Source organism: Eschrichtius robustus, chromosome 1 (genome assembly GCF_028021215.1).
Source record: "Eschrichtius robustus isolate mEscRob2 chromosome 1, mEscRob2.pri, whole genome shotgun sequence".
Lineage (NCBI taxonomy): Eukaryota > Metazoa > Chordata > Mammalia > Artiodactyla > Eschrichtiidae > Eschrichtius > Eschrichtius robustus.
In genome coordinates this window covers 36,073,048-36,090,622 of record NC_090824.1, presented here as the reverse complement: position 1 = coordinate 36,090,622, position 17,575 = coordinate 36,073,048, and the positions used below count along the sequence as shown (strand labels likewise).

The window sequence follows — 17,575 nt, the reverse complement described above, 5'->3', positions numbered from 1 at the left end:
CTTCTTTTTTAATTTGTGCGTTTAATGCTACACATTTCCCCCTAAGTACTGCTCTTGCTGCACCCCACAAATTTTGATGTTTTATTTTCATTTTCATTTAGTTCAAAAAGTTTTTTAATTTCCTGAGACTTCTTCTTTGACTTTTGTGTTATTTATCAGTGTGTTGTTTAATCTGCAAATATCTTAGGATTTTCTAGCTATCTTTCTGTTAATGATCTCTCATTTAATTTCATTGTGGTCTGAGAGCATACTTCATATGATATCTGTTCTTTTAAATTTGTTAAGGTGTGTTTTATGGCCCAGAATATGATCTAACTTGGTGAACGTTCCCTGTGAGCTTAAGAAGACTGTGCATTCTGCTGTTATTGGATGAAGTATTCCATAAATGTCAATTAGACCCAGTTGATTGATGATACTATCCTGTTCAATTATATCTGTACTGGTTTTCTGCCTGCTGGTTCTGGCAATTACTGATTGAGTGGTGTTGATGTCTCTAACTAATAGTGAATTTGTGAATAATCCTTGAATTAAAATAAATAGTGAATTTATTCTTCCAATTCTAACAGGTTTTACCTCATATAATCTTACACCTTTTTATTAGGCACATACATTTTAAGGATAGTGATGTCTTCTTGGAGAATTGACCCTCTGTCATTATATAATGCCTCTCTCTATCACTGGTAATTTTTGTTGCTTTGTCTGAAATTCATAGAGCTACTCCAGCTTTCTTTTGATTAATGTTAGCATTAATTAATTAATTAGCACTTCTAATGTCTCTGTGTCTTCATACTTAAAGTAGTAGACAACGTATAGTTGGGTCTTGCTTTTTAATCCACTGACAGTCCTTGTCTTTTAATCAGATGATTTAGGCCACTTACATTTAAAGCGATTATTGATAAAGTTGGATTAATATAAACCATACTTGTGACTTTTCTATGTGTTGACCTTGTTTCTTTATTATCTTCCTCTATTCATCTGCCTTCTTTGGTTTTAACTGATCATTATATATGACCCCATTTTCTCTCCTGTCTTAGCATATAAATTACAACTTCTCTTTTAAGTAGTTGCCCTAAGGATTGTAATACACATTTATAACTACTACAAGTCTACTTTCAAATAACAGTATACCACCACTTCATGGGCGCTTCAAATACCTTATAACAGAGTATTCCCAATTCCTTCCTCTCATCTGTTAAAGCATTGTTATCATTTATTTCACTTTTCTATAAGCTTGACCACCAAATATTTTGTTGCTGTTATTACTTTGAATAAACTGTTATCTCTTGGATTAATAAAGAATAAGAAAAAGAAAAGATTTAATTTTACTTTCATTTATTCCTTCTCTAATACTCTTTTCTGTATACATGTGTATGAATATATGAGTTTCCGACATACCATTTTCCTTCTCTCTGAAGCTAGTGACAAATTCCCTCAATTTTTGTTTGTCTGAGAAAGTCTTCATTCCTTTTGACTTTTGAAGGCAATTTTACTGAATACAGAATTCTAAGTAGCTGGGTTTTCATTCTTTCAAAACTTAAGTATTTTATTCCACCCCCTTCTTGCTTGCATGGTTTCTGAATAGAAGGCCTATGTAATTCTTATTCTTGTTCCTTTATTGATAAGGTTTCCCCCTACCTCCTTGACTTCTTTCAAGATTTTGTCTTTGATTTTCTGTAGTTTGAGTATAGCATTCATGGTATAGATTTTTTTTTTTTGGTATTTATCTCTGAGCTTCCTACATCTGTGGATTGGTGTCTGTCATTAATTTTGGGAATTTCTCTGGCATTATTACTTCAAATATTTCTTCTCTTCCCTTCTCTCTTTCTTCTCCTCTAGCATTCCCATTACATATATGTTCCCCTTTTGTAATTGTGTCATAGTTCCTGGATATTCTGTTTCATCCTTTTCATTTTTTTTCTCTTTCCAATCAGTTTTGTAAGTTTATGTTGTCATATGTTCAAGCTCATTGATTCTTTCATTGGTCATGTCCAGCCTACTGATGAGCCCATCAAAGGCATTCTTCATTTCTGTTACAGTGTTTTCTAGCATTTTCTTTTGATTCTTTCTTAGAGTTTCCATTTCTTTGCTTATATTACTCATCTCTTCTTGAAGCTTGTCCACTTTTTTCATTAGAATCCTGAGATATTAATCATAGTTATTTTAAGTTCCTGGTCTGATAATTCTAAAATGTCTGCCATATATGAGTCTGGATCTGGTGGTTGCTTTGTTCCTTCAGTCTGTATTTTCTTTTTTTGCCTTTTAGCATATCTTACAATTTTTTGTTGAAAACTGGACATGATGTATTAGGTAAAAACTGAACTGAAATAGATAGGCCTTTAGTGTGAGGTTTTGTTTATCTGGCTAGGAGTTAGGCTGTGTTTACTATTAGCTGTAGCTGTGGTGTCAGATGCTAAATTTTCCTCTAGTGTCCTCATTTTTTCATCTCCCTTGTTTTTTTTTTAGGTTTTCTTAGAGACTCCTTTAATAGGCAGTTCTTTCAGCTGTAATCCTTTGTTATTATTCAGCAGCTCTATTGATGTAGTAATGTGGCATGGGGGAAAGGAAGTATTCTATAGTCCTATGATTAGGTCTGTCTTCTGGTGAACTTGAGATGGATATTTCCCTCCCCTCAGGTTGCTTAGGCTTCAGTAAAACTTCAGTAGGTTAGGCTCTGGTAGATAGTTTCTCTTGAAGGTAGGTCTTGTTAAGGAGAATAAGGAGCTCTGTTGCAAATAAGCTGAACTAATATGTGAAAATTCTCTGAAACTGAAAAAAAAAGTACAATATGTTTTATTATAATGATAGTAATGGTCACAAGCAGCGATAACAAGGGACATGAAAATCTTAGTTTTAAATGTAAGGTTCAATTTATTTTTGTACTTTTGGTTATGATGTGTAGAAACAGTCTAAGTGAAACTCTTTTAATTTTATTTATTTATTTATGGCTGTGTCGGGTCTTCGTTTCTGTGCGAGGGCTTTCTCTAGTTGTGGCAAGTGGGGGCCACTCTTCATCGCGGTGCGCGGGCCTCTCACTATCGCGGCCTCTATTGTTGCGGAGCACAGGCTCCAGACGCGCAGGCTCAGCAGTTGTGGCTCACGGGCCCAGTTGCTCTGCGGCATGTGGGGTCTTCCCAGACCAGGGCTCGAACCCGTGTCCCCTGCATTCGCAGGCAGATTCTCAACCACTGCGCCACCAGGGAAGCCCGAAACTCTTTTAAATTAATTTAATTATCTACTTCCTGTTAATACAAAGTGTGAAACTTACAAATTCTGAATGAAGGAACAGACTTTGTTCTAGCAATGAAACATACCTAAAACATGTCTAGCATAATTTCCAGTTGTGTCAAGCTCTGTACATCATATAAAAATTAACTACAAATTCTGATATTATTTTATAACTAAAATATAGATTCTATAGTGTTTGTCACTCTCAAAGACAATTCTTTGGGTCCAGGAACTTAGGTTCAACTCCCTCGAAAAGTGTACAGTGAAATCATAACAAAATCACAAAAGCAAGAGTATTATCTTCTTTCCTGTTCTATCCTATTTAGGTAGTATATATTTTTTAAATGGTTGGTAGATCCAAGGAAGAATGCCTATATATTTCTGAAGTACTGTGCAAGCAACAAGAAGAATAGGGATGTTGTATAAATATAGCTTAACAAGTATTTATATACCACTTTTCATGTATTTGTTATCTAAGAGACAGATAAAGTTCTTAAATAAAGGCAGTACCTGAGTAGTTTTGACTATTTTGCATCTTAAAGCAGTGAAACTGGTGATATTCTCAAATCTCAAAATTTACCTATAGTGTTGAGATTGTGTTGCTGAATGGTCGTCTCACTTACTAAGTGATTATTTCCTACAGCAGACTGTGGGATTCATGTTGATTATAGTGCTTTATAGATTAAGTTCAGTCGTTCAGTTAAGAACTTAATTTTGTGCCTTTTGTATGCCTGGGATAGTGGTAGTTGATGAGGCAATAGGATGAATATGTTAAGGTTTATGTCTTCATTCCCGACTTGTGCGGGAGACAGATACAAAAACATAATTATAATACAACTTGTTAAATGCAATGATAGAGATATGTACATGGATGGTTCTTAAAATTACCCTATGTTCTGAGAGTGAAATTCCTAAAATTTTAAATTCCTAAAAGCCAAAGGTTTTACTATACATCAGTTATTAACTCCTCACACTTCATCTAATAACATCTATTTGGGCAATACAGTCCTTGCTGCCTTGTGTATATCATGTAACCACTCCTCCCCTCCTACACACACACATGCACATACATGCATGCACACACAGGTATTTACAGCTCTACAGGCCAAGGTGATTACCTGATCCTAAGAAACTAATCCTTTAGGCTGGGCTGTGCCAATTAGATACCTGTTGACAGGTAATCTAATGTTATAGTTGAGCCCTCCAGCTCTGGAGTCCGATGGGTCTGGATTCTAACTCCTTCACTGGTCATCTATAAGTGTACTTGCCCTGTAGGGCAGTTTTGTTAATTAAGAGAAATAATATTCATAAGCATTTAGCACAGTATTCGGCACATGGTCTCAGTAAATGTTAGTATCATTACAAGACAGAGACTCTAGCTTATCTGAGGGTGAGACTAAGGTGCAAAATCTTGTAGACTAAAGCTGATGGCTACAAGATGGGCCCTGAGCAAGAGAGAAGTCAGCTAGCAGAGAGTGTAGCTGACCTGCCCAGACCATGGGGCCACAGTGAGGTAGTAAGAATTGTAGGCTTCCCATTTTCTATAAGATACAGTTGCACTTCTTGTTCTTTGTTTCTTGGCAATTCCCTTATATACTTTCAGTAATGTCCTTTTCACTTGAGCTAATTTGACCAGGTTTCTAGTCCTTGCAACAAGTGACCTTGACTAAAACAGTTCTCAGTAAATCCTTTTTTGGTTGTTTGATACTGGTGAGAGCAAATAGTCATGTACAAGTTTTGTTCTACAAAACCTAACTATGAGGTACCAATGTGAGAACTCAGTATCCTTTATTTTATGAATTTTATAATCTATTCTAACCAAGTAAGCAATATCAGCAGGCATAAGTAATATTCTATTCTTCTTCCTTGTATCCTTTTCTTGTTTCAATGGTGTATCTGCCTCTTATGTCCATACTGCAAGGAAAAGAAATAATAGTTTGTTAGTACACAAAGAAAAAGCATCCTTTAGAGCCAAAATGTAACATAGTCTTATTATATTGTATATATTGTTTCCTGTGCATTGAAGCCTAAGAAGGACATTTTGGGTCATATCGTTGATTCATCCAGTTCAGAACTCTGATTTAACAGTAGTCCTCAGTGACATTTTATGGGAGATATAGTTGCCATCCATGACGTCAAGGTCTGAACATTTACATTTTTCCCCAAACATATCATTTTTGGCTTTTATCTTCTCTTGGGATATTGAGTTCTGTAAGAATTCTACCTATTGTGTAAAATGGGCTTTATTTTATTTATTCTCAAAGTACTTTTTTCAAGCACCAATGAAAGGTTCCTAATTCTGAGATTTGGTGGATACAGCTTGAACACATTATCTAAATCTGTCATGATTTTTATGGGCTTTGAACATATCCCCTCTCAGCTTTCATCTTTTCAGATAGAAGAGAATCATCCTCTTGTCATTTGGAAGATCTCCATCCTCTTAAAAAACACTATTTCTTTTTATTCTTGAGAGGTAGTAGTTGAACTGCACAAGTTTATTTATATATAAATACAATTGTGATTTCCCCTTTTATGTATGTTCAACTTAGTAAACTATTGAATTGACTTAAAAATTACTTTGTATCCCCTCTAAAAGTTCTTTCTCTGATATTTTTTAATCTTTCAGAAATTCTTCTGACATGAATAAAGTTAATTATTACAATAATCAAGACTGAGATTTTTTCTGAAGATACAAAATACTTGTATTTATTTTGTGGTTTATTTTGGATGCCATCAGTTATTACACCCTGAATTTTGGATCATATCAACAGGAGTAGATACTTCAGTCGGTTTTTTAAGGTCTTTATGAATAAACTGAAATTTGTTTATTTTTATTTATCCCTAAATATACCACTTAAGAAATTAAAGGTGAAAGTATTTTTTAAGGACAGAAGTGTTTTAGATTACAGAATATGTTTTGCTTTAATGTTTAATAGTTGAAAATAAGTATGTAAATAAATAATAGGGAGAATGGTTTACAAGTTTAATAAATCTCTTTATAATAACCTTGCTTCCTGATTCTTTGTTCTGAAGTAGGCTATTTCTTCTTCATGGAAAGCTTGTTATATCATTATTAGGAAATAAGACTGTCATAGGTTGTCTAATTCATATTTTCTCTTTACAATCAAATTGTGAAGGTATTGTTAACTCTTAACCATGAGCTTTAAATTGACTAAAAAGCACCTTAATTATTTCATACAAATAATTTAAATTTGAGGTCAGCTGTCTAGCTATTATTTTTGTTCCTTATGGGATCCAAGTGTGAACCCAAAATGACAATGAATGAAATTGTTTTGTGAAGCCATAATTCATGGCTTCTAATAGCTTTATATGGGTTACACATGATAACTGTTTGAAGTTTTTATGTCCTTTACTTAGCATTAATTTCTAGATCCAGTGCACTCTGTAGAGAGAGATCTGTACCTTACACATGGGAGTTCCGTTACCTCTTCCTTTGGCTATTTAAACTCACACTTGGAGCCTGGCCCCCTCCCGCCTCTCTTTTTCATTACAGGAGGAGTCACTCTGGCTTCCTCTGAAACTTTAAGGTAATGGAGTAGGGTTGGAGTAAGACTTTAAACTCTGGAATCAGAATGTCTAAGTTCAGCTCCTATTTCTGAATGCTAGCTGGGTGGCCTTGAACAGACTGAGTTAACTTCGTCTGTAAAATGAGCACTCACCTCATAAAGACTTTGTAGACTACTTAGGATAATGTATGGAAAATGTTTAGTGTAGTACCTAACATATAGTTGGTGTTCAGCAAACGTTAGCTCTTAATTCAAGATGCTGATAGAGAGGTGCGGTGGGGAGAGGGTGGACGCAGGAGCTGTGTTAGGAGTGGCTTATAGCATGGGTGATTGACAAGGAGTAAAGCATATGGAAAGAGCAGACTCTGGACCCGTCTCCCTGCCAGAATCCTTATCAGTTGAGATGAAGATAGGATTATGATAAATGGTGGCCTCTGATTTAGAGATCTACCAGGTAAGACTTTGTGGCTTATTGATAGATAACTATCTACAGGTTGAAAAATATGTTGCAGAAATGGTAGGAATCTTCTTGGCAAGGGAGTGATAGACATATTCCTTTGCAAATTCTAGTGTAGGTTCTAAAGAAGGTTGTGGTTGTGCGGTCCCTGTTTTAAGCATAAATGGAAAGTGTCATGGGAGCCATCGTGTGAAGTATCAAATCTGTACAAAGTATTATCTTTTTTAAGCAGTAATAATCAAAAGACTACTCTCCATCTCAGACTTCTCCTCTTTACCCTGTTTGCTATGTTTATCTTCCTCCTCCCTCTCCTTTCCATGCTCCATTAATTAAGGTTTCATGCCTTTTGCCTCATAGTTCTTTTTCTTTCTTCATGGGTATCCCCTGCTCTTTCTCCATTTAAACCAGAATGGGTAAAATATAGCCATTTTTTGAATAATGTCTTTATAATATTTTTCTCAGCTCTGCCACCAGAGGCTGTAGATTGTAAAGTACTAGCTCTCTTTCTAGAGATATAATACAACCCAGAAGAGGAGAAACGAGGGAGGGACAGGTGACTTATACCAGATTGGAGCCGCAGTGACAGCAGGAGCTGTGGCTTGTCATGGAAAGCCGTACCCCATTGCCCATCTTTTTTCTTCCACAGTGGAGGAGGAGGCAGCTGGGAAAGAAGACGTACTCTGCAGTCTGAGGTGGCAGCAAGAGCTAAAGATGGGCATGATGGCAGGGTGACTCTTGGAGCTGCTGGTACTTTATGGATTGGTCTAGCATACAGTATGAGGGAGATTTGTTGTTCCAGTCCCTATTTTAGTAGGCCAAGGTATTTGTCTGTTTTATCAGTGCTTTAGCATGGTGCCACACTTAAGTTGTCTTCTCTCCTCACATCCCACAAAAGTCTTAACTATTTTGTTATTAGTTCCTTCTTCCAAAATGACTGTATTTTCATTTTCTTCTCTCGTGGAATATCCAGAATTTCTTGTTGTAATTCTTGTATCTTAGGGTATTAGCATGGACCTTTACCCTATCATCAAGGAACCCTAATTAGGCCTTCCTGATTAACATAATTGGAAGATAACAGCATAAAAATTACAAGTAGCTGTAAATCCAACATGAAATATCACATTCCTAACTCTCCAAGTACGTGCTAACCACAGAGGCAACTATAAAATTCCCCCAAAGCAAAAGGAAATGCAGCATGCCAACTGACAGCTCTATCCAGTGAGATCCTGACAGCACACCTGCTCACTCCGTCACCTCTTGCAGGGATTCTCAAGGAATGAAAGGCTGGTATTACCATGAGGTCCTTCCTCCTGGCTATTTCTTTCAAGGAGACATGACATGTGATGAAAGAATAAGAGGAATATGAGCATGGAATTGTGATTTTTTTTTTTTTTTTTTACAAGAATGGGGGAAAGAAAGGTTGGGGTTTGGCTCTTTACTAAATTTGATGAAATTAAGCCTTGTCTTTGTTTCTACTGCTTTCCATTCCTCCATTCTCTTGTTTCTTACCAATGAGAAAAGCTGTTCAAGGATTCCTTGGGATCCTTTGGGTTAGTAGGAGGTTCTAAGTTAGGAGAAAGTATTACTAAAAAACAAACAAAAAACTCCCCTAAAATCTCTAGCCATGGAGTTACAGGGCCTGTGTAATCTGAATGATCAAAGAAGCTATTGGCAGTGTCCCCTTTATGAGCAAGCTGTCTGTGGACTGTCTGGAACCTCTTGTAACAAAGTAACATATATGTATATAAAAGTTAAATGACTAAATTTGTTTCAGAAACATTAAGAATGACTGCAGGAAACCTTCTGTTTAGTGGTACAAAGCAAACAAATATCTTTGGTCTTTTTTCTTTTGACACTGTCCTGCCTACTTTATCCTGAACTGCATAATTCACTTAAGTTATTACATATTTTCCATTAGCTATTCTTTTAGTCCTCAATCCAGAGTCAAGTCTGTCAGAATATCGTTGAGGTCAGTGAACCATGAGTCTGGTTGCTTTTGCAAGGCATTTCTGTTGCTAGTAAAAGAAGGAAGCACCTCATAAGAATGCTGCACAGTCGTTTCCACAGTGTGATATGCTAATTGTTAAGAATGTTGCTAACACTGCAGTGTGTTTCATATGATTGAATTTAGAACTTTTCACTCAATTGGTTCACGGCTTCGAACTGGCAGTAATAACAGTCTTTTGAGTCCTTGCTTAAGTAGAGCAGTGATGGAATTCATATGGCAGGCGACAGTTGTTCATTCAAGTTCAGGAAGAGATCTGTATCAGCCGCAGTGGTTGAAAAACAAAAGGAAAGTAGCCCAGATGTTCACTTTTTAATAGTATATCTTGCCTTCATATTTTAAACGAGAACAGAGCTCAGTCATTAAATGAGGATATAAATATTAATGTCGTCCTGTTAAAATCCAAAAGAACAGAGCTCACACATTTATGTGATTTTTTTTTTTTTTTTTAACGGCCATCTATAATTCAAGTAAAATCAAGAAAGCTCCCCCGTGCCTCTAGAGGTCTCACCACAGCTAGTGAACTTTTGGTCTTTTACTGTTGCCTTCTCTAACAAGTCTCAGAGAGTTGAGTGAGAATTTAGTCAGTCATATTTGGCCACACAGTGACAAAGAAAATGTAAATCCCAAGAGTCCAGATAGTCTTTGTGGATATAATTTAATCATAGAAATTCCTTGCTGTAATATGAGCAGGAAGTATTACTAGTTTAGCCAACGTACTGCTATTCTGTACTTTCAGTATACCACAGAATTTTGGTCAAGTTAGTGATGATAGAATATCAGAACTTCCAGATAATCAGAGTTGCTGTTCACTCTTTTATTGCCTATGGTAAACAGTATGAATAAGATTTGCTTTGGGTGTGTATCTTATATCTCCTTATCTGGTATATTTGGGAGTATATCTTTGGCTCACTGAAATGGGGCATTTTGATATATTTTTCAGAAGATATGATATTTTGGCAAGTAATCTCTTCCTGGACTAAACAATAGCCAGATTCTTGAGAACTGTTCAGCAGAACTGATCCCGGGATACAAAACTAACGTTTTTTGAGAATTACTGTGTGTCAGGCATTGTGCTCAGCTTTCTCCATGCAATATCTCATCCTCAAAATAACTTGATGAGTAAGATACTATTATTAACCCCATTTTACAGATGAGAAATGTGCTATTATCAATGCCATTTTCCAGATGAAGAAACAGGGATGAAGTTAAATATAACTTATCCAAGGTCACACAACTGTTAAGTGATAGAGGATTTGAACTCCAATTTTTATAATTCCAAAGCCCATACTCTTAATCACTGTGCACTACAGTCAAGGTACTGTATGAATAAGCATTTGCCTTACTTTGTTTTGTTTGATGTCTCTCCCTGCTCCAGCCTCAAATAGGGCCATGAATCCCAGCAGTTGACACAGTCTTTGGAATGGCTATTGGATGTGATGGCACCTAGCAGCTATAACCATTCAAGGCAACCCTTAGGTAGAGAATTAAAACCTCATTCTACTGCTCTGTACTTATTTGGAGGAAGCCAGGACCTGTGTGGGTACTGAGGGAAATCTTAAGAGTCCTGAAGTCCAAAAAATAGACAGCTCTTCTGGTTCAGAATCACCAAAAAGTTACTAATAACCCCCTCCTCCCACCAAGTGAATTTAAGTTCTAGATAGTGATGTCTTATTGAAGATTTTTCTCAACTGGCAACCCTATTCCAAACCTCTCTGCCTTGACAATTCTGAGCTCTATGAATTCTGTTTTTAGGAGAGTTCCCCCTCCTGAGTGCTGCTTCTCTCACAACAAGACAGTAAATACAGAAGAAATCTTATGGACTGGGACCCAAAATCTTTCTATCCTTGAAACATTTTTCATTATAGCAGAACCCATTCATTTATGGTGGATATTAAGCTTCTCAAGCCCTTTCTGTTGAGTCTGTGGAAGACTAATAATTCTAATTGACTAGCTGCAGGGCTGGTGTCTCTGACTTAATGTTACATGAAATGATGACAGAGTAGTGCTTTTAAATGGGTCTCTCATGAATTGACTAGCAGGGAAGAGGGCTCTTCTAAAGGTACTGGCCTGTAGCTATGGAGATCATCCCTTTCAAAGAGCTACCTGTGCTCCTGCCAGAGCTGCCCTCAGCAAATGACCTGATAAAAGAGGACTATCCACAAGAGAGGTAGTCTTGAATATGAGATAATTAATAATGACCAAATCAATTCAAGTTGAACTGGGCAGTCAGTTGTGTAATGCCCGGGCTAGTTTGCACTGGTTCTTTACAGATGAATAGTGCTGACTTATGTATGGTTTGTACATCTGAAACATTCTCTTGCTAGAAGGTTGATGCAGTGCTTTTTTTTTTTTTTTTTTTTTTAAACCAACACTAAAGTCCTCTTAGAGTGGCAGGGCACTTTTGATTGGTCAACAGGGCCATACTTAAATGCTTTTAAAAAATTTATGTTCCAGAAAGCAGAAGGTAATACAAGTAGTAGAGTAAACACTAGAATCTGATCATTAGGTGTATTACCGTTGAGAAGTTCTCTTAACCTCTCTTAGTCTGTTTCTTCTGGAAAATGAGGCAGTTTAAATAAATCTGTGTTTCCCAAATTCTGAAACCTACCACAGATTACTAGAGGTGACTTTAGGTGGCATATGTGATAATGTCAGGTGGTTTTCTGATAAAACATTAAAATGAACATTGAATCTCATACCTGAGAGAGTTATTCCTTGTTCAGCCTTTCTGATTATATCAGTATCAATTTGATATCAAGATATCTTTAATAGTTCTTTAACACTGGATAGTTGTCTGGGGATGGAGGTAGGCGGGGGCAGATGCTGTGGATCATTTATTCCTCAAAAATCTCTATAGAAGCGAAGTTAATTCCATTCCTTAGAAGGGAAAAGTACAGAAGTGCTTTTTTGCTCTGTCTACCTCATTTCACCTCTACGTGGAAGGAAAGTCCTGTGTTATGCAACTGGTGAGTTAACAGGAAGAACCAAACATGTGAGGTAAAGCCCTTTCTGGCTCCTCTCGTGGTGCGGCCCGTTCTCAGAAGACACGCTCCTCCTCCACCACGTGCATAGAAGGCCTTTGTTGACAAACTCTGCTTAGGACTGGGTGGGAACTACTAGGAAACCCGTGAGACCATCAATCCAGAACACAACACTGCGTTCTCCAATTCATCTTTATTGGTAATCAAGCTGATATTTTGATTGCCTTTTTATTCCTCTCTCTGCTTTTCATTTGGTTTCAAACTCATAGGAGATGTAAAGGGAGAGGCAATTATCACCCCTTAAAACCTCACTAATAATCTTTTTTAATATAAATCTGACTTGAGCTCAGAGCCCTTTATAAGCAATAGTATCTGTATAGAGTTTAATAACATGGTTTGTTTTTAGTGAAGTTATATTTTTAGTTACCATCTATAAAATAAATCAATTTAAGTTTTAAAAAGTGAATTTTTAAAACATTAAATAGTACAGATGGTGTATGGATATGGGGAGAATTACAAAGGTGGTACTTAAATGACTGAAGTTTAGAAAACACTGAATAAGATTATCTCTAGGATCTCTTCCAGATTTAAATTCTTTTGAATGTGTATTCCAATAGAATAAAAAATGTTATGTGGTAAACCAAGTAAAAGAAAAGACCTTCTAACATAGCGTGTACTATGTAATTTTCTTTCATTTTGAAATGTATCATTACTGAGGAGGCTAAACTTTCATGCTATGACAGTTTTTTTCATTTATAAATATGAATACCCCTTTCTTAATAATTTACTAGGCAGCTGAGTATTGATATGTTTTGGATAGCATGTTTGTTGGTGATGATGGTTTGTTTTATTTTGTTTGTTGTTCTTTCACCAAAAGCAGTCTAGTTCTGGGTGAGGTTTTTGAACTGGAAATCTTGAAAGGCAGGAACCATGTCATCACTCTATACTCTGCCTAGTACAGAGTTTGACATAGTAGTATTCAGTAAATATTTGAACGAATGAATGAATGAATAAAAGAGTCAATAAAAATAAACTGAGTTCTGTGTCTTGAAGGTACAAGCATAGTTTTCATTTCTGAAATGAAATAGTCAATAGGGCTAGCTGTACAGAAGTTTGAGGTCTTGGGACAATTAGAAGGTAATACTTTCACATGAGTGAAGTTTGGAGCTAGTTACATGGAACATTTAGAATAACCTTTTCAGGAAGTAATCACAAAAAGAAGGTAGCTGTACTAATTTTGCTTTTGTTTATGGTCATATATGAGAAGCTAGGATCTTTCTTTCTTTCCCTCTTTGTTTTTTATAAAAAAAAGAGCTACCTTTCTTCCTTATTTTTTTCTCTCTCATACATGTACTACTTATCATCTCCACATCAGGGGAAGCACCCCAATTTTCCTTGCCTTAGGGAGACCATTAGAGCTTAATTTAAAATGCAGCTCATTCTTTCCCCACACACTCTTAATTACAGTTTCTCATCTGATAAAGTGGTCCAACTCTTTCTTAACTGGCATGCTAGACGAACTGAAATACTGGCAGTAAATTTGTTTATTCCCATTTATTACCTCAACAAATGTCATGTTTCAAGGGCTTTGTTCTAAGACTCCTGAAATGAGTTTTACATATCAGAGAGAGAGAGAATATTAACCAGAAGTTTTTAATTCTTAGTTATACCAACTGTCTTTCTAATAACTATGCAATTGGTTTGAGTGATCACATACCCAGATCATGTAATTTATTTTAAAATACTTTTCATATATGTAGAAAAACAGAGTTTAAGGACTGTGTTTCATTCTGGTGAATACATTTTAAATGTATTCTAGGTCTGTTCTCTACAAGTATATTCTTTCTTTGACAGTCCAGTGATTAACTGTGATTCTAATTTATTTTGCACAATGACAACATCTTAACTGGAGTTATTTTGTATGTTCAGGTTAATACTTTTTGTTATTGAAAATTTAAGTCGGTACGTTTTATATTTGTGAAATCTTTCTGCCCGGTATCTTTGTGTTTTCTAGTTATTACTATGTGGTCTTTAGTATGTGATGTAAACTCTAAGGATGCTGGCTATCACATTTTGGTTTGTTCTCATTGCATTATACAGTTGATAGAACAGCAGTAACATTAATGGTATATAGAAGTTGGGTTTTTAAACCAATCGTCATCTACAGAAATTCTCTATCTCTGTTCTAACTTTAAATTTAAAATATCCAGGTAAACAATCAACACAGATTCTATTCATCATCATTGAGAATATAATAGGTCTAATTTTGGCCAAGAAAAAAAAAAAAGACTTTAGAACGATCAAATTTTTTTCTTCAAAAGAGAGAGATGCTTGTCTTAAAATTGTAATCTTTAGATATCTCTAGAGTCATTGTGGTCTGTCATGAAAGTATGCAAGAGCCATTTGCTATAATGGCAAGCTGGAAGTTTTGAGAACACTATGTCTAATTCAAAAACAACAATTATAGGTTCCACATATAAGTGATATCATACAATATTTGTCCTTCTCTGAACAGCAGAAGTAACACAACATTGTAAATCAACTGTACTCCAATAAAAATTTTTAAAAAACAATTATAAAAAACAGAACCTTTGCCTAGGGAGCCATGTCCACTGGCGATATGGTTATTCTCTGATTAGATGCTTTGAGTGCTGGATACCGTTCTTTTTTTTTTATCTTTATTAGATTATAATTGCTTTACAATGTGGTATTAGTTTCTGCTGTACAACAAAGTGAATCAGCTATATGTATACATATATCCCCTCCCTCTTGAGCCTCCCTCCCACCCTCCCCATCCCACCCCTCTATTACTCAGCCATAAAAAGGAACGAAATTGAGTCATTTGTAGTGATGTGGATGGACCTAGAGTCTGTCATACAGAGTGAAGTAAGTCAGAAAGAGAAAAAAAGAGTACCATATATTAACGTATATATATGGAATCTAGAAAAATGGATACCATTCTTATCTGGGGTATGAGGTGTTGATATGGCAGCACATTATGATAGAAAAGAAAAGGCCATGAACTTGAGGGGCAGACCAACCTGAATGTGAAATTCAGCTCTGTCACTTTTACTCTGGTATCTAGGGCAAGTTACTTAACTTCCTCTGTAAAATGAAAATTATAATACTTCTTTAGAGTTTCTGTGAAGATAAAAGCACCCAGAGTGAGTTCTTGTCAAATGGTAGTTGTACAAGGAATACAATGTGGTGATGATATGTTTTGATATTCCCTCAGGTGAAGTAAAGGACAAAAATGTTCAGGTGGTTGAGCTCCCCATTGTAGACAGTCTTCATCCTCGTCCTCCATATTTACCCCTGGCTGTACCAGAAGACCTTGCAGATCGACTTGTACGAGTCCATGGTGATCCTGCAGTGTGGTGGGTGTCCCAGTTTGTCAAATACTTGATCCGCCCACAACCTTGGCTGGAAAAAGAAATAGAAGAGGCCACCAAGAAGCTAGGCTTCAAACATCCAGTTATTGGGTAAGAACCTGATTTGTTCCTCCTAAAAGTGCTATGTAGTAGCAGGGATACATACCTTTACAATACAGTGTGAACTTTACAAGATATAGTGTAATTTTCATAGCCCCACCCAAAAACAGAGGTTCCAGAGTTCACCTTAGGCCACAGGGAGATTATTCTTCCTTTGTTCATTTAGAACAGCTGAGTCATCATAATTTAGTCACCCTTAATCATTTGTTCATTTATTCATTCAACAAATATATAAAACCATATTTCTGAAATTAACAGTCTCTCCTGGGGAAACCAGCAAAATCTTATTTTGTTGGGAGTATTTTAGATGCTATACATGACCCCTGCCTTACTCTTAACAGGGCTACGAGATGAAGCTCTCATATTTATAGCTTTTCTATTGCACCTTATTCTTAGATTTCATTAATTGCCACTGGTGATTATTTTGCATTTTTGATGTTCTGTTTTCTTTTTTGTTTTGAAAGCTACTTTGAGAATAAAGATATCATTAGTAATGTAAGATAATGTTAAAATTATTGTTTAAAGTTATCTCTTGGCCCACTTGGGAGTTATCATGTATATATGTACAGTCTCATGCTTATGTTAAGGGAGATATATCAGGAAATCCTGTAAGCAAAAAAAAATCCAAAAGAGCATCTTTGTTCACAAGCATGTGCTCCTATACCCATACATAAAAAGTTAGGGAGTAAGGAGTTTTCCTGGGTCCTGATGCCAGATTTCACATGATGGGAAATGTTCTTTGCCTAATGGAAAGAATACTAGACTGAGAGTTAAGTGACCTCAGTAATATTCCTGGCTTTTCCCTAATTCTGGGCCACGTTACTTAATAATAGTATTATTGAGCTTTGATTTTTTTTCCATCTGTAAAATAGGGAAGGCAATACCTGCCCTAAAAATGATGATGTGATAACATAAGGATGAAAAAGGATTTTAGTTCTGTGGGAAAAAATGCACCGTAAAATATTATTACCTTTCAGAGAGACTGATGATGCTTAAGTAATTCCTGAAAATAGATTTGTAGGCTAGACTATGGCGTTCTGCAGCTTCTATTGTTTGTAATAAAGTCAGCTATTGATTAATATTGATGCATGTGTTGATTCATTCACTTATCTGCAGAATATTTATTGAATACTTGCTACTGTGGGGGACAGAGGTTAAATTTTTTTTAATGGCTCCTTCTAACTCATCACAGTCCATGGGAAAAGAGACTTACACAACTAGCATTATATGAGTAGAATGTGATAAATGCCCTGAGAGAAAGCATAAAAAGTTTTATGAGAGGTCGAGGGAGGGGAAATGTACTTCCATTTCCCAAGAAAGGACCAAGAAAGGCTTCATAGCTGCAGTGTTTGAACAGGATCTTGGAAGATGGAGAACGATACACTATAGTAGTTACATTACCAAAATAACTTCAACTGCATTATCTCATTGATCCTGTAACACAAGCCTGTGATGTGGGCAGAGGTAACCATTTTACAAGTGAGGAAACTAAGGAAAGAAAATCTCTCCCCAAAGTTCCAGAGTTTATAAAGGCAAAACCAGGACTTAACATCTGCTTAACTTTGTTTGGATTTCCTATAGTTTTACATACCAGAAAGCTACCCTTATTAATTTTTCATGGAGTATCCACCACGTTGAAAATTGGCCAAATATAGAAACTTGAAGTACCGCAGACAGCTAAGTTGTTTGCACACTTAGGTAGTGTGCTGTAATGAAAGAGTTCAAGAATCTGGGGGTCCAATCTAGCTTCCACCACTAACAAGTTATGTGACTTTGGAAAACTTACTTGGTCACTCTGGGCCTTCATTAATTGTCACTCTTTTTTCATTTATTAAAACAAAACAAAAGAAAATGCTAGGTTAGATAGTAGTATCTAAGGTTTCTAC

The 17,575-nt window shown here is 36.0% G+C and overlaps 1 protein-coding gene across 9 annotated transcripts in view; it reads left to right on the top strand.

Moving 5' to 3' along the window:
* Nucleotides 1-17,575, top strand: part of FUT8 (fucosyltransferase 8) — a 318,121-nt gene that overhangs the window by 279,081 nt on the left and 21,465 nt on the right. For all 9 annotated transcript variants that reach the window (XM_068543987.1, XM_068544009.1, XM_068543973.1 and 6 more), the window contains one exon: nucleotides 15,434-15,680. In XM_068543987.1, the coding sequence (XP_068400088.1) occupies nucleotides 15,434-15,680 (247 nt within the window). The remainder of the gene's footprint in view (nucleotides 1-15,433; nucleotides 15,681-17,575) is intronic.